General features: G+C 39.9%; 1 protein-coding gene across 5 annotated transcripts in view; it reads right to left on the bottom strand.

Annotated features, from left to right (window-relative positions):
* Nucleotides 1-5,725: 5,725 nt before the first annotated feature.
* XRN2 (5'-3' exoribonuclease 2) overlaps nucleotides 5,726-23,997 on the bottom strand; it is a 79,433-nt gene continuing 61,161 nt past the window's right edge. For 4 of the 5 annotated variants that reach the window (XM_089896515.1, XM_089896516.1, XM_089896517.1 and 1 more), the window contains 3 exons: nucleotides 13,458-13,521; nucleotides 8,260-8,398; nucleotides 5,726-5,917 (listed from right to left, as the gene is read on the bottom strand). In XM_089896515.1, the coding sequence (XP_089752641.1) occupies nucleotides 5,852-5,917; nucleotides 8,260-8,398; nucleotides 13,458-13,521 (269 nt within the window). In that variant the 3' untranslated portion in view covers nucleotides 5,726-5,851. Of the gene's footprint in view, nucleotides 5,918-8,259; nucleotides 8,399-13,457; nucleotides 13,522-17,559; nucleotides 17,589-23,997 lie in introns of those variants that run through there. The other variant, XM_089896518.1, reaches the window with a different exon arrangement.

Raw genomic sequence — 23,997 nt, 5'->3', positions numbered from 1 at the left:
TAGGGGTTACACACCGATTTTGTTGGTGTTTTCTTGTACAAATAATGTATTTACTCTTTAATATGATGATTTATATTTCCTGTGTTTCAAAAGGATATTTAAATATAACTTAAAAGAACCTTAAGTACTTTTTTTTTGGTAAGAGTCAAATGGTCATTTATTTTTCACTAAGTTGTATAGGTTTTTTTTTTAACACTACTTGGCATGATGTGACAACACAGCTCAGTTGACTCATGATTTAAAGAACTGGTAGCGGAGTAAAAATACTAAAAAGCTGAAGAACGTGAGCTTATGAAATGAAGAAAAATTAAAGACGTTAACATGGATAAAACGTGATTTATAATGACCAAAACATCTACCAGAAACCTTAACGCTCTTCTACATTTGAAGTTTTAGAATTATAGTTTGAAGCGAAACATTTAACTTCACTGTTTGGGTGTTTTTCTGAATGTGCAAAGTGCATTCTTTAAGAAAGTGTTTTAAAAGTTGCACTTTCTCTAAATGTATTTTATATAGTAAATAATAATAATAGTAATTAAGAACTCCAGTTCCTTCCACAAAGAGAAAAAACAAAACCCAAAACACTAAAGAAGCAAGTGGATCAGCCTTTATCAAGGGGCTGTGAATGCATTTTTGTAAAATGATAACTGATTTTTAAAACATTTTACATAAAAAAATAAGCAAAAAAATAGTATGACAATGGTGCAATACACCTGAAGGAAATTTTCCCAGTTTGGGTTTTTGCATACTAATAAAATTGACTTTCAAAATATTAGCCAAGCTAGCATGACTATTACTGCTGTGCCACATTTCAAAATGCTTGTTTATATTGATCGGATTCCTTCAAATTCTGAAATTTTACTTCTAGAAAACATGTTCTAAAAGTTCACATGGTTTGTAATTTTTTTTTTTTTTTTTTTACAGCCCAATACTTAACAAAAGCAAGAATAGCTTATGGACTAAGGGGTCCAAGTAACATATTTAAAGAAAATAAATCTTCATGGACAGTTTTTTCCTTGCTAATTTCTGGAACAAAAAATCCCTTAGACTAAGTGAACTCTCTATCAAAAAGACCATTAAGAAGAAACAGCCTTCTTTATACAATATTTTCTGAAAGTGTATTTGGTACAGGCATATCTTTTTCCTTTCAATGTTCCTTTAAACAGTAAAGGACCCAAGCCAGAAGTAATTGCTGCAGAGGGCTTAACATTCTATACCCAGAAACTTACTGAGTTTATGTGTGCACATCCTGAAATTAGGACAAGGTTTGATTTTGAAACATTAAAATAGAAAATGTTTTTATTATAGAATTCCACATTCTGATTAATGCAAAACAAGAGCTTTTTTCTTCTTTTGCAATTAATGCTTTGCAGATCTTTTATAAAAACACAAACGGCCAGACTAGGTGAAACTCATTAACTGAAGAGGAGGATAAGTGTCTTCACGACCAAGAGGGAGGGCTGGCGCAGGGTCTAAGTGGAACAAAGCCCCTCCAAAGTTTAGCAGAGGCCACGGTAAAACTCGGTTTCAGAAATGCTAACTGCAGATGTGACACTTTCCTAAATGTTTTGGAGTTTTACAGCATTCTAACGTATCTTTTCCAATTGAGGCACAGAAACCAAGATCCAGAATCAAAGTTGCAGAGAGGAACGGCAGGGATTGCAGGTACTGTTCTGAAATCTGTGTTGGGATGTAAATTGAAGCGGGGTGTGTGTGTGTATGTGTGTGTGAGCGCAGTGTTGAAGGATACAGGAAGGGTGTTTTGTATATGGAAGGGGGGATGGTGTGTGTAACCCAGTTGTCTTCTATTTAAGGCTTTGCTTAGAACTAAAACCTAATGGTCGGAACAAGTAAGTCAATCAGATTTTTATCAACACAGATGTTGTGTTCAAACTCCATTCTGCTATCGACTGTTTACTTTCAATTTAAAGCAAATCAGAGACTCAAATCAATCCTGTTCACTAAATGCAAGCAACTTCCAAAGACTTGCTTTGTTAGCTGCATTGAATACTGATGATTTATAAACTTTTAGAATTGGTGAACCATAGTCACATAAAGACCCATCGACTGGATTTTTAGCTATGAATTTGTGCATCAGATGGTGCACTGTGTAGTGGCAGTATAAATTTCAGATGTAGTTCAAAGCATGAATGATACTGCCCAACTGTTTAATATAACACTAACGTGTGGATAAAACCCTGTATGTTAATTACTAGTCCAGTTTTTAAAAACAACTGCTACTTGCCATGCCCAAATACAATGAGACAGGGCAGTAGGATACATTTTATTAAAACTGAACTAAATAAATAGACTTTTGCTAGTGAGAATTGGTGAGCATCTGGACAAGATTCAAAGAAGACTTGAAGTCAGGAATTCGCTCTCTCCAGTAAGTATTAAGATAACTTTGTGATTTTAAGATCACTTTTATGTCATTACTTTTAAGCCTGGAGGTAAGCTTAAATGGAAGCTTCTGAAAGAGGTGTTTTGGTTTCATTTGTCTTTGCTTTAGAATGTTTACCTGCAGTTGAATGAAATGCCTTTTATTTCAGTTTCTAAATTCCATGTAACCTCTTATTTCAGTAGTTGCTTAAATGATTTCCAATAAAAGTTTAACTACGAATTTGCCCAAGTCTAAGTTGTGCAAGCTATTTTGGAGTAGTGAATAGCTCCATTCCCATTTCACACACACAAATTAAAGCATGTTCCTCTTTGGCCCTCGTGCATGTATACGGTGTCAGACAACAAGCAACGCAGGCATTCACTTCACCCCGAGTGGGGCGTTTGCTACTTCATTAGTTTTACTTTTTTCCCGGTTAGAAGTAGCAGAGCCGTCGCTCGCGGGCACGCGTCCGGTGGGTCGGCTCCAGGCCGCCCTGGGGGCGGGAAGCGGCGCCGACGAGCGGGATGCAGCCGGGGCCGCAAGCCGCCTGTGAACCGGGCGTCCAGGTGACTTCGGAGAATGTCTACATTCTAATTTGGAAGCAAAGCGAAATTCGCTTACGTTCAGGCTTGGAACTTAAATCAGCAGCCTCGGGAGAGGACCCTTTCCGCTCTTTCCTTCCAGGTCCCGGTATTCGAACGCGTGCGGAGCTGAGACGACGCTGGGCTGTAGGGGAAGCTGCGGCGCGGGGTCCGGCCGGGGATCCGGGCCAGGATGCCGGGTCCCCCGAGCCTCGGGGCCGCGGGCGTCCCCGCCCCCGCCGAGCGCCCCCCGAGCCCGCCCGGCCGGCCCTGGCTCGGGCTCTGCCTGCCGGTCATCTCCCCGCCTGCCTCCCCGACGCTGCACGGCGGCCGGACAGCGCTTCCGATGGATGGCCGTGGGCTCTAAGGCTTTGCCTCACTGGACCCTACAGGGAAGACAGCTGCTCACCATGGGCTCTTAGCGCCGCGATGAAGTCGGGCTGTTTCCAGGTTCTAAGATTCTTACAAATCTTTAATGAGACCCTGAAAAAACTTGGCCCTACGTAAACGTACTACAGTGGTGCTAATTACATAAAATTGACCCGTTGACTTTACACCCGAATATGGAGGGGATAGTTATAGCTTTAAACATGCCATTTAAAGTTCTAAAAAGCGTGTACTTGTTGAAATAACAGGGCGTTTTTCTGGGAGATTCAAACGTGGGGACAAGTTAGAAAGAGATGCAGAGTAAGGAGAGGGAAGGAAGCGAGGTCTCACCACCCGCTAGTGGGACTCTAGCCGGCTTAATTTTTCCATCAGGCTTTTTGCTTAGGTGTCTTCAGAACACTTTAAACATTAATTTTCAAACTTGTTTGTAATGGTGAAAGAGCCAAATCAGAAAGTTATTTTAGACACGCTCATGATAGCTTAAAACAAAAACTAGACCAAAATTAAAGATCTGAGAAAATACAGGTTCTGCAGAAGTGTGGGTATGGTGTACTTACGAAGCTCTGTACACTAAGACAGACATGTATGTGGGCTCCTTTGAAAGGAGTATGCAATACTGATTTAGGCGCTATACATTTTCAGTATTTGGAAGATAGAGAAATCTAACAGAAGGTATTATTCCCACTTTAATGTATTGTGAAGTAATATATAATGGTTGTGTTAATTCCCAGCAGAGAGACTCTTTACCTCAACAATAAAGGACCCTGCTCTATTCACCCATCAGCAATGAGCTCAATAGCTTCAAAGTACCTTCCTGTCCAAGGTTTAAGGTGGGACTTTTTCTGAATAGATTTAAGATTAACAAGTGTGCCTTTGTAGAATACTAAAGCAAAAATGTCCGAGGTCAGAAAGTCAGACAGAAACCTTACTTTACAATCTGAGGCTAAAATGGAAAGGTGGAAACAAGGCAGCAAGTCTTCATACGTGTGTCTGGGTTGGCTGTGGCAAGGAAAATGCATATGGAAGTGCTGCACGTGAACTGCAAGCGTAAATGTAAGGAATTATAGTGTGCTTAGTAGCAAGAAAAAGTTAAGTACAAATTGGAATCTATTGTGAAATAATGCAAAAACCTGCCAAGGAACATAGGCAATTTAGCTAGGAATTAAACTTTTTAAGTTTTCTTTCTTCTTTCTTTCTTTCTGCCCTCTCATTGGGTTCTGTGTAGTGTTTTTTCAACTTAAGTACAACTGACCTACACCACTGTGTTACTTCCAGGTGCATATAATGATTCGATATTTCTATACATTACGAAATGATCACCACAGTAAGTCGTTACCATCTGTCACCACACAAAAATAATATTATTGATTATATTCCCCATGTTGTACATTCCATCCCATGACTCATTTATTTTGTAACTGGAAGTTTGTACCTCAATCCCTCTCACCTATTTCACTCATCACCACTCCCCGGAATTTTTCAACTTTTCTTAGAGATTTAAAACCAGTCCTTAAAACTGCAGTATAAATCTAAATGAAATTTGTAAAATGTAAATAATTTATTCTCATGAAGATTTTATAATTTGCCAAATCAGTAGCAGACACATACATGGGTCGGTTGGGTTGTCTTGCTGACCATATCCTCTTAAAATCTACTTCTTCACTGATTTTCTTTTGACATCTAATTGTAGAAATAAATTGTTGTCTGATATACTGATTAAAAAACAACAAAAAGGGCTTCCCTGGTGGCGCAGTGTTGAGAGTCCGCCTGCCGATGCAGGGGACACGGGTTCGTGCCCCGGTCCGGGAAGATCCCACATGCCGCGGAGTGGCTGGGCCCGTGAGCCATGGCCGCTGAGCCTGCGCGTCCAGAGCCTGTGCTCCACAACGGGAGAGGCCACAACAGTGAGAGGCCCGTGTACCGCAAAAAAAAATAAAAAATTAAAAACAACAAAAAAAACACATGCTTGGCCAAGATTTTCAAAGTTTAAATACTGTAAAAGAAAAACAAGAGACCAGGGTTTTAAGTTTTCTTTTTTTTTTTTTACTAAAGTCCAGAAATTTCCATATGACAAGTACATTAATGAAATGTTCCCAAAGAAATACTGAACAATATACACTCTAGTTAGCTGAGAGTTCCAGCTCAAGAGTTCATACCTAATTGTGCATTAAAAATCAGCATGGATCTTAGATGATCTAGAATACCACTGTGTTTTGAAATCCACAGCTGGTTTGATTTTTGAACATAATGAAAAACCAGTATTCCTGTTCCATCAAATGTGTTTTACAAGCAATAATAAATTCAGATCCACTGTATTATGCAACACACATCTTTGGAAAGCAACATAAAACAGTGAGATCAGATCAGTAGAAATATACACAGTTAAAAGAAATACACAAAGTACTGTAGTTTTATTAAAAACTACTACTTGAGAAAGAAATCTTTCCACAAATAGCATAAAACTGTAGAATGATGAAAGGATTTGGGAAAGCTTTACAAAAGCCTAATTCCAACTGTATCTTCCTGAAGGTGGTGGCAAAGGGTATTTCCTTCCTTCTCTGGGATATCCCTGAAAAAAGAGCAAAAGAGAGAGTTTATCTTCTGGATTAACACTCCTGCAAAGAAACTAATCTTACTTCTCTGTGGAAAAACACACTATAAAGAAGGTGAATATGTCTTACAGGTATATCACATGGAAGGTCTCCTTAAACTGGTGCTTTTGGTCTGCAGCTTCATAGAAAGCTGCATGCAAAGTGGGACATCAGCATAAATGCTATCACTGATAACTAACCAAACAAGCCTTAACAAGCGCTTGAGAAATTCCTTAAAATGCACACAAATGAAGGATAGTTAAGTGTCCTGTGTAAAACACTTGTCATTCTCAATTCTCCCTACCACCCCCTCCCCAGCTCGTAATTCAAGCCACACTGTGGTAAGGTGCCCACATCATCTTCACACACACGTATTATATACTAGGAAAGTCGTTTTGCTTAACAAAGGCAGGCGCTTGCTGCATCAGTTGAGGCCTAATGAACTATTAATTTTAGGGTTTTTTGTTTGTTTAGCTATAAATAATAGCGTACCACATTAGGTTATTACATAATCAATTACTGGCAATATTCATAACAGTTCCTAATATGCTTGCAAATAACATTTCTGTACAACCTGAAGGTAAATGTGACGTGTCTCCCATCACAATTCCCTTTCTACGGAGGATTCTGAAATGGACCCCCTTCCCCATGTTGCCACTCAGAGCGCTTCACTAGTTTAAATTATAACATGAATATGTGTAGTCCTTCAAGGTCATAATGTAGGCTAAGGACTTGTTTAGTCGTATAAACTCCACTAAAAATATAATGAAGTCATAATTTTACTGCTTTTAACAATAAACGTCTACAATTTAATAGCGCTTCAAAATTCTGATTTAATTAAAAAAAAAATCTCCACAGAAAAAAGACTTAAGAAAGAAATGTATTTCCAAAAGGTCCTAAAAGAATTATAATGTACAACCAGTTTGCATCTCCTAAGCGAATAAGAATTTTACCTCGTGTAACAGCAGAAAGCTCCTTTAAAGGGACGGGCTCCCCTAAAGGAGGCAGGGGAGGTGCTGAACTGGGGTCCGAAGTCACAGGCGTCCCCAGCTCTGCTGCCCAACCCAGAGGCAGGAGGGTTAAGCTTTCGACTCCTGACTTGGAAAAATGAGGTGACTGGACTAAACTTCCTCCAGAACTTCTTCTAGTTGCAAGTGTGCCTTCCTTTCAAAAATATTCATCATTTAGGTGGCCCAGTGTCCCCTCGACACTAGCAGCATAAATAGTCTCAATCTATGGAACCTACCAATAGCATCTGTAGAGATCTCGGGCTGAGAGTATGCAAAGTCATATTCTACAAATTGATTCTAAAGAACTGTAACAAAATTCTCTCAAAAGACAAGATGATTACTTTCTTGTAAAGTGAACTGAGACTTGTAAGAATACACCAAAAAAGCGTGGAAAGAAAAGATTTTTCTTAGCTGGCAGAAGATTTTTCTCAGCTGGCAGAACAAAGGGACACATGGCAAGAACCTGAGTTAGAAAATTAATATTCGAAGCACTGCAAAAGGCTGTAGGCGACACCAGGTAAGCAATTTAAAAACCACTTCACATCACCACAGGTGCCAACTCCAGGAATAGCACACACTCTGAATCACTGCATTCAGATCCTGTTCTCTGGCAAGAGTTTGATTAAAGAGCATGTAAATACTGGCCAGGGTGTCAAATGGCTGGGGGACAAACAGACTGAGGCAAACAGACCTCAGGCTTAAATGTTGCTAAAAGTGGATGCTATAAAGAGAAGGAAATAAAGCTTACATTTACTGAATTTGTCTAGGAATTACTATACTCACTCAATGTATAGCTGTTTAAATTTAGTTTAAAAAAAAAAGTGGGAAATTAGATAGGAAAGGTTTCTTTCCATGAAGATAGAGAACAGATGAATCAAGACAGAAAACTCCCAAGAGGAATAAAGATAACAGCTGAAAAGGTGAAATATGACTTTCAGCTTCTAGAACATTACCATTTATTTTGAGAGATCTAGTTTCTATGAAACTAAAAAGCAATACCCTAAGGATAAACATGTTTTGGTGACAGACCATATTTGTGCTAAATATCAGATTGCTGTGATTAAAGGGGCTTTTGGTCTGAAAATTCTTCAGCGTCATCAAAGGATAACCTATTTAGTGAGGCAGATACTCACCCCGTATACATTTTTAATGAGGGATCCAAGTTCGACTGAGCTACTCTATCAGTAACTTATCCACAGATGTTTAAGGAAACCAAAACCAAAACCAAACCAAACCATGGAGTCCCAAGAGGCATGGTTCCATTCAAAGTGAGCAGTAAGCTTTCCATGCCACAGTCCCCGCTGCATCACCTGTCTCCCGCCGCGATCATCACGTCTGGGTGCATACCCGCCCGGCCCGGCGAGCATCTGGTACTGGTTTGGCTGGAAGGCTGCGTTTGGGGTTTGGAGCATCCGGTTCCATGGCAGCAGAGGTTCGGCCCCAACGCCTCTGTGGAAAAGCATCATGTTTGCATTAAAAGTCAGAAGCCTAAAATCTGGCAGGTATCATCATCTCCAAATCTGAGGAGAATCCAATCTGCCTGGATTTGTCGTAGGGGATATGTAGTATCAGAGTGGCCTTTATGTCCCTCACAGTGAGTGTTGTTTAACATGTTTCAGGAAGTATCAGCATTTATTTAAAAGGATGTTTAAACTCAACTGAATCAGAAAGGTCTGACTTAAAAAAAATTTTGTTCACCTTCAACTGTCAAGTTTCCTTTTTAGTCACTTAAAGTTTTGGGCCCAAGATCACCAAGTTGGCTACATTTTAAGATGCTATCCAGGGCTTCCCTGGTGGCGCAGTGGTTGAGAGTCCGCCGGCCAATGCAGGGGACACGGGTTCATGCCCCGGTCCGGGAAGATCCCACATGCCGCGGAGCGGCTGGGCCCGTGAGCCATGGCCGCTGAGCCTGTGCGTCCGGAGCCTGTGCTCCGCAACGGGAGAGGCCACAACAGTGGGAGGCCCGTGTACCGCAAAAAAAAAAATAATAATAATAATAAGATGCTATCCAAAGAGTAAACATGTACAAGACAGGAGAATGAGGCTTTATTTTAAAAAATGTCCAGGCTGGTTCTTGGAGTCCATTCTTTCTAGTTAATTGCACACTGCAAATGAATTCTTACTGCTGAGTATTTTGAATCTAGGGTAGGGGACTTGGCTGTTTTTTCCCATCCATTATTCTGCTCAATATGTCAGAAGGTCTGATCAGGAGGAAACCTTTTCAAGTTCTATTGATGCAGCTTTCAATTGACCACGGTGACCTAGCAACGTGAGCACTAATTGGCATGGGCTGACTGGCATTTGGTGTACAGTTTACATGGGAACACAGATTCAACAGCTATTATAACCCAGTTTGCTGGCCCAGATTATGGTCAAAAGAAATGTTTTAATTGTCTTCAAGTGCCTATTTTAACTTTGCAGATACAAAGCAACAGGTATGATGTATTAAATCATAACAATTTAAAACTGTCACATCAACAATGTAGCAAAGATTACCCTCTAAAAGCGATCACCATGTATGACATAACTTTCTTGAGGCATTTTCCTCAACTTCCAGTTTATAGAACAGTCACTACAAAGAATAAACAGTAGCAAAATTCTCCAGTATATTTTAGCATTAGAAGCTTTGGGGCCATTACAGATGTTGGGAGGAATTATAAGCAAACTTTAAATTTGCTAAAGCACTGACTAGCTGGTATTAGCTATAACTGATAGCTTATGAATTTCACTTCCTAGGTCTTAGGGGGAAAAGCCCAAAGCTGGGCTCACTGGGTAATGCATTCTTCTCACAGCTATTCAAGCTTGAATCCATCCTCTCTACCCCCCACTCTCCTCCCTTCACTTGGAGCTTGCCTGTTTTGTTTTGTTTTTTTTCAAACACCAAAGATAATTATTTTTGTGTGATGGCTCTAAGAACAGCTCTTTTAAGAACTCTAGAAAGGCCAATGCTATTCTTCACAGTTCGTGGTGAAATCAGGACTCTAATAATATAATTTTCTGTGAGTCAAAATAAAATGAAAACTCTGTACCTCAGAAAGAATATGCATATATTCAGGGCTTTTAATTATTTTTTGGATTCATTAATACAACTATATTTTAGTGAGAAGGCCTCATCTATTTAGCAAGAACAGCTCCATATGTAGAGAACATATGGTCTCTTCCACCCTCTGCAGGACTGAGGGGTTGAGGTTTGTGCTGTGACCAAGGAGGCTCATCAAAACTGAGCATGCAAAACCCACTTGCGTTAAGTGCCACTCACACATTGTATTAACTGTGATCATTTTTTCTTTACAGTTTTATAATGCTAAAACTCACTCAACTGAGTTTCAGGAAAATCTGCTGGTATGGATAGAATACATTATAAATGCAATTTTACATTATTTTATGATTTAAAAATAGGTTAGGAACAAAGCCACAATTTAAAAGCACAAAGTTCTCCTTTTTGTTTGAAATGATTACTTGAACTGTTTTTGACAAAAATAATGTTTATAAAAATAATTTAATTAAAATTAAATGGAAAGAGCAAGTAAGAGGGACATGTACTACTCTCTTTTTTGCTTGTAAGTGGCAGAAAGGCCTTTATTTTACACAAGTTTATCATTTTTCTACACTGTACTAATTATATTAGTTTGCAAATACTTACAAACTGAAATTTACCCTGGAAAATACATTTTAAATCTGGAATGGAAGCGCTGAGGCTGACACATTTTAACTTTTAAAAATCAGTAGCCATCGATTGAGGCAACTTAACTGAGGCATTTGGCATCGTGAATGGCAACAATATTCTTAAGTTTCTAAATTACTGCTCTGGAAAGTAGCTGGTAATGTGACATAACTACATACTACCACTGGGGTATCTTTATGTGTATGTGTGTGTGTGTGTGTGTGTGTGTGTCTGTGTGTGTCTGTGTGTTTGTGTGTCTGTGTGTGTGTATGTGGCAAATCAGCTTTGAGCTTAGCACCCATTTAAGTTAAAAACTAAATGGATAAAAAACCTTGCATACGGCCAGAAAAGAGAATGCTCCGCCGGCAAAAACACAGACAACAGGGCAGAAACTCAGGTGAGGAGGAGGCACATGCTGGACCTCACTCACCATCAACACAATGATCGCTAGGTTGTCTCTGTGTGGGGAGAAGAAGGTGGGGGCAGGGATGCGCCCAGTGTATTTTTAAGTGAAATGAATATATGAATTATATATACTATTTCAAAGTAGGAATTAATTCAAGAAACAGTGTAGTTTATTAAAAAAAAAAAAAGTACACTCAAAATTTTCTTCTCTAATAGGGTTTTCAACCAAACACTCAAAACTGTGCAGTGGAAAAGTACTGAACTAATGATCAGTAAAACCTGGTTCTAGGAAGAATTCTACTTACCAGTTGTGACATCTCAGCAAAGTCAAAGTGAGTATGAGTTTGTATTTTCTCCTCTATGTCTTGTAAGGTCAGAAAGGTTAGACTGACACGTGCTGTAGAAACGAGTGATGTACTGTATTTGCTAAGAGGCTGGCTAATAGAGAAGTTTAGGAGGCTGAATTCAAACTTTGTTTTCTTTATGAATAAATGGTGTGTGTCTTAAATGACCGTGATTTAAGACGTAAGAAAGAATTATATTACGCTCACACGTAACTTCCGCTCTACAGCATGATTTTAGTTTCTGACTAAAACTAAACCAAAAACATCCACAAAATATGTCCCAGATCTGTTGGGTTCACAGAGTCAGTCCAGAAGATACCAACTTGGCTAGGGCAGAACAAAAAAAAACGATGGATGTCAGGACACAAGGTGATCATCTTAGGGAAACAATGTGTAGAGGGAAGGAAAGCTTTAGGACTGAAGAAAGGGTGCCTTGGAGGTGGAAGGGGCTCCTTTTCTTCTATGAAGTCCCTGTGGCATATTATGGAATGCGATGCTTACAGTCAGTTTTCTGATGAGTTTCGCTTGAGTGAAAAGTTTCCTAGTAAAGGATGGTGAGGAAGAGAGACCTCAGATAAGCTACTGAATTGTGTGCCTCAGTTTCCTCATCTGTAAAAATAACAACATCCACTTCAAAGGGTCGCCGAGAGGAACAGTGAATTCACGTTTCTAAAAGCATGTTAGCACAGTGCTGGCACTTCCTAAGCAGATAATACTGGCGATTATTAACAATATGCGAGAAAGGCAAGCAACAAAGTGGAGAAACCAAATCTTAAGAGCAAACTTGACAAACGTAATGGAGAAAGACAGTTATTAAAATGAGATCAGCGTGAATGTGATAATATGTAATTTAGAAAAAATTTACCCCTCACTCATTTAATCTGTTTGACAACAGTGCTACTCTGAGGATGCTGAAGTGGTACATACCATGTGCCTTGAGCACTTATACTGAAAACAAAACATAAACACAGGCAGTAGCAGTTATTTTAAATTAAAATGCAGCTTGTACCAAGTAGCTGATACTATTAATAAACAATTAAATAACATAATTTCTTTTATCTTCTTGAAGAAAATAATGAAATGAGGTTTTGGAGTCTCTAAAGAAAGACCTTTCTTAAAGGGGGTAGAGGTTATAACCCTGTTCAAATAACAACACTTCATTCATTTCAGATGTGAACAGCTCAGACTGCTAAAACGGCAGAAGAGAGGCAAACAAAACAGATCAGAACTGGGGAAGGCAAAGAAGGAAGCCGTACTATGTGGGGGCTTAAACTCGTCTTAGCATTTACTGGTGCTGGCAAGACCAGCATGAGACGACAGACTTTAAAGCTGCCCTTAAAAAATTATTCTTCAGATGTTAATATAATCATTCATAACACGCCCGGCTGCCTTGTCGTGCAGAGACCACCTGACTTCGGAGAGCACAACTTATCAATGAAAGAACACATGTCAAACATCCCTTGTTATTAAACCATGTCACATTCCTCCTCGTCCGTGGTACTTATTAGACTGCAGATCCCATAATCCTCTTCTGAGTCCCTTCTGCATTTAATTCAGTTCAGTCTTAAGTAGTTAAAGAAACTGTTTTCAGTGGCAACTAATAACTACTGACCTACAGTGACACTGCACTACAATAGGCCTGTCAGCCCTGAAAAAGTTGTACCAAAGAAGCTGATTAGGACTTCAAGAGGTTTGCAGCAAGAATCAATGGTTGGTCTGTGCTGACGCTGCGCCGCCGGCACAGAAATGATGAAAGTGGAACTCCATTAGTTATGCCTCATTAAGCTGCACAACACTTCTCAAAAGAAATTTGTTTAGCCTGACCAAAACCTAATACAACTTTAAGCTCTCTGTGTTGCATTTTTCAGGGCACCTCAAAAGCATCAATAAAATAAAGGCCAAGAACCAAGAAAAGCAGAAAAGTATACAGGCATGAATCTTTTACCTCAACATATTAACCATCTATTTTCCTAAAGAAAGGGCACAAGAGAAACCATTTAGAGGGAAGAAAGTATATTTCATACCACAGAGGAAGCCCAAACTTCAAATGCTGATGTGAAAAGTTACTGAAAAGTCGTATTTGCTTTAATATTACCTGTCAAATCTTTGCTGCTGGAAAAGGGGAGGAGGACCTCGCCAGGAATCCTGGGGCCTCATATCTGGAAGATAAACAGGAAAGGGTTGAACAGGAGATTTTTTTTTTTTTTTTGAAAAGTAATCACTATTCAGCTACCCACATATATTATAATTAAAAATTCTTGAAAAAAGTTGAGACTGAATATAAATTAAATAACTAGCATAATTACACACCCTGGAAATGTAAAAAGATATGAAACCAACAGGGTCAGTAAATCTGTTAAATTATTTCTCCTTTGATAACAAAACACAGTTTTAGAAGCCCTGGTCATTGAACTCACGTTTCTCTCTCCCTCACCATCTGTGTATATAAAGCTATACATGTGTTTTACGTTTATATTTTAAACGCTGTGCAAAACGATGGTATTTTGGTTTTATCCGTAAATACAAACTGAACGAATAGTAACTCTAATAGAAATCCTAAAATTTGCCCCCGAAATGTGTAAACTGGAAAGAACGCTGACTTGCCTAGCTGTGCTAACATGAAGCAGACAGTACACAATCTCTCGAACACAGGTCAGAAGACATGTTCATAAAGGGACTGCCCACTTCCCTATTGTTTTCTGAGAGTCAAACCTCTTCCCCTAACAGAAGCTAAGCTGGGAACATCGAACGAATTACAAGGAATAGTTAAGTGGCTGCTGGTCCTCTGTGTAAATGGGATGAAGGGCACCCCCAGCACAGTCAGCAGGTTGGTATCAACCAACCACCATTCCAGTCCCCAGTCTCAGTCATCTCAGCCACCTTCCGGCAGGGTCTGAGTGTGACCTAATTAAAACAGCTGTTCCAGGAGTTGTCTAATGAGGTCTCCGCGTGAGGACAGTAACCTCCTCCAGACTCCCAAGGCCCAAGGACAACAAGGCTTACCATAATGTATTCAGGCTCACATTTTAATGGAAACACAAACTAGAAACATGCTTTTCGAAATTACTTTCTTAAAGGAAAGAAGAAATGAAAGCTTATCTCTGGTTACCAACCAAAAAAATGCAATCTGGGTTTACTTGGGGGCGGGGGGGGGCGGAGAAAAGAAGAAAGAAAAGTAGAATTGTGCTTTAAAACCCCCTGCAAAGGAGAATCTGGAACAAGTAAAGCACCTGGCTGCTCACAAAGGTTCCAGCATGAAACACCCAGCTGTTGCTGCTCTGGAAGCAACACAGTCGAGGTACTGGCCCAAAGAAAGCCTCCTAGATGGACAAACCACCCCAGGGGAGCCACCCCAGCCCCCGGCCCAACGATCAGTGCACGCGCGAGGCCTACACCACCATCACTTCCAAGCAGAATTCCATTCTGAACTGAAAGAAAGGTGGCATCCCTAGTCAATCTGCATTAAGTCCCCCTTTTATCTCTTAAAAACCAAATTAGTAGCGGTCAAACTGAGAACAATGCTGAGGAGGTTTCCCGTTGGTCATTAGATATTCAGAGCCTGAATGGAAACTCAGGAAGCTCATTGCCACACAATCCACAGGAAACAGGGCCAGGATCCCTAGTCTAGGCCCAGAATAACTTCTGAATCACTATGCAGACTGTACACCACCAGAAAATCTAAATCGGAGGAGGGAAAACCAGAAATTCTTACAAGACAGCAAACCACCTGTGCAGTTTACTTCTATAGAGAAACTTAAAATACACTATACGATTTTCAATGAGTTACGAGAAAGCAATCTACCGAAAGTAAAACCAACATTTTGGCCACTTTTCCTGATGATTACTGTGTTAAACTTGTAGTCCATAACTATTCAGATACTGCACAAAACTTAGGTCAGTGAAAATTGGTTAAAATGTTCCCAGAAGTATTATATTTTAGTGTCTTATTATACAAAACTAGCTAATATAGCAAAGGTCAAAAGAAATACAGTAAATTTCATTTGGACACCTGTCTAGCTCTGTACTTCACATGTCCCAGAATCACTGTGGTCACCCTGGAAACATGCCTCTTTTTAACATAAAAACTTAATTCCATGATTCTGGTTGCATGGTGTCTCTTTATATATGATGTCATCACAGAACACACTCTCCATGGTACTAATAAAAGCTTCCACACAGGATCCCTAATAAATATAAAATTGAATGAAGATAATAAAAAAACACATTTACATTAAGAAAAGCCTTCAGAAATGTTTATCCTAATGTTTTATGAAAAATAAAGTCAGGGAAAAAGCTGGTATATTTCCTCCCAGGAACAGTATTAAGTGGAGGTTCGGAAAGTCCTCACCATCAGGAAATACATGTTCACTAGATCCAAATACGCTGCGTGCTAGATTAAGCACACCAGTATTTCTAAGTAGAATTGGAATGTAATGTTCACTAAGTGTCAATGCTTTTGGAGAGGGGGAGCCCTTCTCAGTAGTCTAATTGTATACCTGTAAATGTCTAGAAAAACAGCCAGAGCTCCTACCCCACCAATTCTGGTATGCCAGGTGCTGCCCACTCTGTTTTGCTTTCACTATTTCTCACCTCCAGGACAACTTTTTTTTTCCATACAACAAACTCAGCACATGCAAAAACTATAGTTTTTTGTTAAAAACCTAAGCAAATTGTGTTAAGACTTTAAAATATCTCTTGCTTTCAACCCAAGAAGAAAAGGACTGAAGACAAATTTCGAGGCTACCTGTAAACAAATCTCTTCATGTGACTCTGAGCAATATATGTGGCCCTTAAGTGTTCATAAAGCAGAAATATTTCCTGGCTGAGAAATAGAATGTAAAACAAACTTATTATCATTCATTTGTATGGCTCTAAAAGAAGATCCATTTGAGAAGGAGAAAAAAAAATCTGAGATAGTGAATTGCACTTCACAAATTACAAGCAAGAGAGAGAGAAAAAAAATGACAGCTTATTTTTTCCTGTGGTCTTTAAAAACATATCCCTTTTCTAGAGCTCTACAGCCACAGAAACCAAGGCTTCACCCATAGCTCCTCAAGTGACAATCTACCTAATCAGTGTAGCAATCATGGAAAAGATTCCATGTTTACTGATTGCACTAATCAAAAATCACTTTTCAAATGCAGCTAATTGACAAGTTTACCGACTGAAATGAAGAGAAGTGACATGTCACGTTCTCCAGGTTGCAGAAGCGAACGCTTTATTGATGCTGAGCACTTGGGGCTGCACTTGACTCTGACAAGTTCCCAGTACCTGGACAATCACCCGTCAGCCAAAAACTGACACATCAAAGACTGACAGTGAGAAATGCCTGCAGCAGACACTCAACAGAGCTGGAAGTATGACCAATGGCTCTCCTTGATGTAACTCTGCCCCACATGAAAAACCAGCTATGATATTGATACTACAAATATTTTAAAAGACTGACTAAACAGTTTAGATCTCAATTTTACTAAAATTATTTCCAAACAAATTTTTTTTTTTTTTTTTTTGCGGTACGCGGGCCTCTCACTGTTGTGGCCTCTCCCGTTGCGGAGCACAGGCTCCGGACGCGCAGGCTCAGCGGCCATGGCTCACGGGCCCAGCCGCTCCGCGGCATGTGGGATCTTCCCAGACCGGGGCACGAACCCATGTCCCCTGCGTCGGCAGGCGGACTCTCAACCACTGCGCCACTAGCGAAGCCCTCTAAACAAATTTTGAAGTTCAAAATTCTATAAAGAGGAATGCTGATCTTTTATCACTGAATACTTTCACAGTATCTACTATGTGCCAGGCACTGTTTCAAGTACTTAATAACTTAAACTCACTTACTGTGAATATTTTGTGAGATGGGTGTTCTCTGTACCATTTTAGACGTGAGGAAAGGGAGTACTGACAAAAGCCTGCCTGAGGTCACAAGGCTAATAAGGGTGGAGGGAAAGCCAGGACTACCCCCCCCAACACACTATGCTGCTCCATGGTTCACGTGCACTTGTGCTGTCAGCTGAGGTGACTCTTCATGTTATTTTATGTCAGAAGGACCAGGAGAGCTGCCTCCTCAACCAGGAGGCTCAGGAGCTCAGGGTCTCAAGAAGGCAAGACCGGGGATCTCTGCAAACTACTTTCAATATTTCCAAAGTTTAGAATTCACATGACTACACCCACCCAATTAAGACAGGAAGGAAAAATAAACATACTTTATTGACACATGCACTTCAGGAGTAAGCATCTTGACAAACAGATTCATGGGGAGAAAATAAAAGATCTTGGGTAAAACATCTGGAATCACTGCTTTTTTTTAATACAATTTTTACATTCACTTTATTAGTAATTTAATGTGGAAACAGTTAAACATTAGAAAATAATTCTTTTTGACATCTGACATTTTTTTTGAAAATCCATAATTACTTTTTTTCTGTTTTGTTAGTTCATTTGTATCCATTTTTATTTTTTTAATTTTTTTGAATTTCATTTTATTTTTTTTAATACAACAGGTTCTTATTAGTTATCTATTTTATACGTATTAGTGTATATATGTCAATCCCAATCTCCCAATTCATCCCACCACAACCCCCCGCCCCGGAATCACTGCTCTTCTTAAAAGGGTAATACTACCTTAAAACACTTTGTATTCAAAAAAGATATGTAAATATAAATGTAAACGTAAGGAATCAGATACAAATTAGAAGAGAAAATACACAGAGAGAGATGAATGGATAGACAGATGGATCAACGGATGGATGGATGGACTGGTTGGCATATACATAAGGATTAGGTCTGTCTGCATAAATATGAAATCTAGAGGTCACAAGAGACCATGAAATAAATATGCCAGAAAAATATTAATGACAGTAAACTAAAAAAAAAAAGAAAAGAAAAAAAAAGAAAAGAAAAACCAAATCTTCTGTTGAGCCACATGTAAAGAGTACTGGGGAAAATATCCCAGAACATGGAATTTCCCTTCTTGACAGTTGGCAGCATTTGTCTGTGCTTATCATACAACTGTGACCAGTTTACTACCATGCAACAACTATTCTAGATTAGGCCGATTATTTCTCCAACACATCTCTTACAAAGGTATCAGGGAATACTGTGTCAAATGACATGGTTGCCTTCTAGGAAGTCCAATCTCACAACCCCAGGCTTTTCTAGGTTCTCGTATAACCAAGGGCAATTAGAAATCTTTAACCTATCGCAATCCTGCTTAAACTTTTATACTTCTGGCTTACACGGATATGATTCCCAATTTCCTCTCTCCTGAGCAGGTATCAGATCCTTATCGCTACCTCCAGGCAGATGGCATCAATGTCTTCAGGCATTTCAACTTCCACACAAATCAGAACTATCATGTTCTTCCATCTTCCTCCATCCTCCTGTGCTTCCAAACTCTCTAGTCCCCCAGGTGCCCTCAGTGCACAAATAGCCTCATCTGGAATCTTCTCTCTCCTGCACTTCGCACGTTCAACTACACAGCCCTTTAGCGCCTCCATTCCCACCTTCTCCACTTGGAATCCACTTCACCACAGATCAGTCCAGACTTTCACCATCTCTCCCTAAACAGAACCACCACCAAGTCTTTCCACAAGCAAGTTGTGGTTCTAGAAACGAGATGTAACTGCACATTTTTTTTGCTTTAAAAAGTTTTTTAAAACTCTTGCCAAAAAAGAGAAGAATTCAGTGGTTTGTGTGAGTCTAAGAATTAAGACATGACAACAAGCTCACAGTAACCCTTATTAGAGAACAAAAATGTAGGAAACACTTTCTAACTTGTTTTATGAGGCCAGACACGTGAAGAAAGCTATAAACTAATCTTTCATAACACAGAGATGAAAAAATAACCCACACTATACTGACACACGCACACAAAATTGATATATCACAAACAATTAGGCTTATTCCAGTAATGCCAGGTTAGCTTAACAGTCAAAAATCAATCTGTGTACATTCACCATGTAACAGAAGGAAAAAAACAAACAAACATTACCATCTCAAGAAATGGAGGAAAAGCATTTGATAAAATTCAATACCCACTAGAAACAAGGAATAGAAGGAAACTCCTTCTATAAATGAAAAAACTATAGCAAATATCATATTTAATGGTGAAATATTACAGGTTTTCCCCTTAAGACTGGGAATGAAACAAGGATGCCCACCATCACCACTTACACTGACTCACACTGGAGGTCCCAGGCAGTGCAATAAAACAAAAAGACCAAAAGACATCGAGATTAGAAAATGAATATATAGAACTGTCACAACTCACAGAGGACATGACTGAGTAGGGAAAAAATCCAAAAGAACATACAAACTTTCGGAATACACGAATTTTAGTGAAGTTGTCAGATAAAGTCAATATTTAAAAATCAACTCTTTATATATACAAGCAACAGGAAAATGACATTTAAAAGATATTACTTACAAAAACATCAAAATACATGAAATATCTACGAATTTTTTTTGTCCTCGGTTTTTTATTGTGATGATTCAAGACCCAGAGAAAAGCTACAAGAGCACAAGGAGTTCCCACATGCGCCTCACCCACTTTCCCCAAATGCTGGCTCATCAGATGACACTAAAAGGAAAAGGCAAGTTTTCAAGTGGAAAAAGATACTTCCAATACAAAAAACCCCCAAACAAACTCATAACCAGACTATAAAAGAACTCCTACAAAGTAAAAAGAAAAAGGTAGACAACCCTGTAGAAAAATGGACAAAAGACCCAAACAAGCACATCACCAAAAAAGATAATCCAAGCAGTCAATAAACATGAAAAATTGCTCCAAGTCACCAAGAAGAGGCTAATTCAACGTGAGTGAGCTTCCACTACCCGTCCCACAGAGTGGCTAAAAGCGAACAGGCTGACAACACCAGGGGCTGGTTAGAGCAGGGAGCAGCTGGACCTCCCCCACACTGCTGCGGGGATGTAAACCGGGCCGTGTCTGGCACTTCTCACGAAAGGTGACTGTGCACATAGCCCTGACCTTGCAGTTCTGGGAACGGACCCACCAGAAGCGTTTACAACACGCACCAGGACGTGAGAGCTTCACAGCGGTCCATTCCAAGCACCCCCAAGCTGGGGACCAACTCCACACTATCCCAACTGGACAGATAAATGACGGTCAGTCACATAATGGGACACAGGAAGCAATGAGAACAAATGAACTCGCGCTACAGCGACAGGCGAATAAATCTCAGAAGCAAAACATCCAACTAAAAGGGCAAATTTAAAAAGGGTAACGGTGTTAAGAGGCTGTTAGATACTACGTTAAAAACAAAAAAAGACAAAACTAATCTATGGAAGTCAGGTTGTCTTTAATGGGCAGGGGCAGTGCCTGGGGGAGGACACAATGGGGGGCTTCTTGGGCACCAATAACTTCTTAATTAATTAATTTATTTGGTTGCATTGGGTCTTAGTTGCGGCAGGCAGGCTCCCTAGTTGAGGCAAAGCGGGCTCCTTAGTTGCGGCTCGCCCGCTCCCCGGTTGTGGCATGCAAACTCTTAGTTGAGGCACGCATGTCGGATCTAGTTCCCGGACCACGGATCGAACCCAGGCCCCCTGCGTTGGGAGCGTGGAGTCTTAAGCATTGCACCACCAGGGAAGTCCCAACTTTCTGTTTCTTGATCTGAGTGGTGGTTACATGACTGTGATCATTTCATAAAAATTAAACTGTAGGGCTTCCCTGGTGGCGCAGTGGTTGAGAGTCCACCTGCCGATGAGGGGGACACAGGTTCGTGCCCCGGTCCAGGAAGATCCCACATGCTGCGGAGCGGCTGGGCCTGTGAGCCATGGCCACTGAGCCTGCGCGTCCGGAGCCTGTGCTCCGCAACAGGAGAGGCCACAACAGTGAGAGGCCCGCGTACCGCAAAAAAATAAAAATTAAAAAAATTTAAACTGTACGTTTATGATTTGGCACTTTATGTATGTTACATTTTAATAAAAAGTATATGTGAAAACCTGTATAATAACCTAATTTTCAAAAATTGCATATATGAAGAATTAACAGAAGAAACACTGCTTACTTCACGATCATGGATTTATTGGTTTTTAAAATGTTTTACTATTATACACCATATTTTATTTAACTAACATGTATTACAGTTAACATACATTTAAAACATCAGTTAAAAAAAAAATCAGCCTCCCTACCTTCATAATCAGTTCCAGTGCATACTCTGTGACTAATTTTATATTCTAAGCTTAATACCACCTGACTACTTGCAGTGTACTTCAAGCTCATTGTTTTCTCTCAGTATTCCAAATTCCCCCTTGTTGGCTCAATTTAAATATCGCATCCTGGTTGATTTTTTTCCATAAACTTTTTCACTCCTCCCATCCCCACCCCCTTTGAAAAGATATGTTAAATACAATGAGAGTCCCAGCACTGATCCTCAGGTGACTCAATGTTTACAAGTCGCCAGGCAGAGAGGGCCACTTGTTTCTTGCTCAAAGTGAATCCCTACTTCACAAAGCATATTTCCTATTTTTTAATGATGTAATTAAAGAGATTCTAAGTGGAACAGATTCTAATCAAAGTTTCTAATCAAAGCTTCTTTGTAAGTATAAACAAATTTTATCTAATTAAGTGCTATAAAACAGCAAATGACGAGTTAGTCAAAGTAATAAAAGGGAAGAGGGGACCCCACTATTTTAAATAAAATGCCCAGATGCTGACAAGAGTTGTCTGTTTCCACAAAAGGCAAACTAAGAACTCTAGAATTGCAGGCCCTGAAGGGTATGAAATTCTTTACCTCTGGTATGACCTTGATAAATAAAAGAACTTTCTGACTTCTTTCTCTTACTGTTGGGGCAGGATCCTGCAGGGTGGAAGGGGACCTCGGATGCAGTATTTGGATTTATATGAATCCCACACTGAGTGACTTTCTGGGAAGGGACTCCATGACTTTTACAGATCCTCATATGGCCTATGATTCCCTGATTAAGCAAAACTGATCTAGGCAATATTTCCCCAAGTGTGGTACATGTCACAGGTGGTACAGAAGATGATTTTCTGGGGGTCCATGAACAAGCTTGTTCTCTTCGTGGCTGTATTCATTTTGATGTATATTTGAAAAAATACAGCAAGCGCATCAAAACCATAATGTATTGATACACTTTACAAATTAAAAATAAGTCAATTTAAGTTAGTGGAAAAAAAAGACTTCAAAGTTTTAAGTAAGATGTCCAGGTGCCATCTGGATAAACTATGGTGGCAGCAGGCCAGCAACTGGGCCTTAGGAAACAGGAGGTGGAAGGAAGCCACTTAACACAGAGCACGTGTGCTTTCACCTCTGCTACTCAAACCTCTTGCCACACCTCGGAAAGTCTACTCAATGCAACAACCTCAGAAATTCCCCACAACCATGGTCTTGAGAAGTACTGGCTAAACTAATCCACAGAGATTATACCTGGTTCTAGCACTTGCATCTCATTTTGTCCCCGTATTTGGCAGCTGTGATACCAGTAGAGATAGAAATAAATGGCAAAGAGCCACAAGGAAAAAGGAACTGATAAAGAACGTCTGAGTAAACAGCTGGCTTTAACAATTAGCTGGAGATGCTCTCACCGCTCACTGGTGAGATCTCAGGGCACAGATAACTCCTACAAAGTGATTAGACTTTTCTGTTGTATGTGGTACATGTTGATACATATTCCGCATGCATTACAAATGGAAATACTCAGAAATGCTATTTGCTAAATTTTCGGGGGAAAGCAGCTGAGGGAACTACTGTAACCAAGCAGATCTCCAAGAAGCCCATTAAACCCTGTGCCCCTTCTGTGCTTCCTTCACTAAATAGAATAAAACCGCTAAAGTCCACAGATTTCATGGTGGAGTCTAACAATGCGCCATTCAGTGTCATTAAGCCACACAGAGAGACACACAGACAGACAGAACACAGTGAAAACAGGACCCTGAGAGAAGGAGACCATCAGAACTCCTTTCTTACAGGGCTTCAGGTTAAAAATGGTTTTGTAACTAAATCAGCATGAAAACAATACTAAGTACAAAGCATAAATATTTCCCAACAATCCTCACTTTAATCTGGTTCTTTCTTTGACAGGTGTAACTGGTTTAAAAGGAGCTCTAAGGGTTCTCTGCAATAGAGTAGCCCTTCCTGTTTTTTCTAAATTTAATTTTTATCAACTATTTGAAACATTCAGAAAAAAACTTAAATGCTACGACACTTGGATTTAACAAATGTTAGCATCTTGCCGCATTGTCTCCCTCCTCCCCACGCAGGGGCTGACTGGTGGGGCAGCAACCAGACAACCCGGAATGCAGAAGCACAGGCTTCACAAAGGAAGGGCTCTGAGAACTTGGCACGTGACCTACACTTCCCTGAAAATGAGCCCGGCCACAGAGCTCAGACACAACAGTTAATGGGGATACAGTTTAAAATTAATACAAAGTCCGAAGCCCAACACTCAACTATTTTCTCCGATTTCCACTGCAATCCAAATGCCATATAATCACTTTCACAGTTAACATTTCTGATTCACTTCTGCCCACAAAACAAGTTATAAGGGGTCAAGGAAAGGCCACAGTCTTCACAGAACCACAAGGTTAAAGGCATATTTCTACCTAAAGCAACGCCTGTCTTTATGTTAGGCAGTTACTAAGATACGATTTGAATTAAGAA

Source organism: Delphinapterus leucas, chromosome 15 (assembly GCF_059928025.1).
Source record: "Delphinapterus leucas isolate spDelLeu-1000000601 "Yukka" chromosome 15, BTC_Dleu_Yukka2, whole genome shotgun sequence".
In the NCBI taxonomy this organism is placed as follows: Eukaryota; Metazoa; Chordata; class Mammalia; order Artiodactyla; family Monodontidae; genus Delphinapterus; species Delphinapterus leucas.
This window is presented reverse-complemented; position numbering and strand designations above follow the sequence as displayed.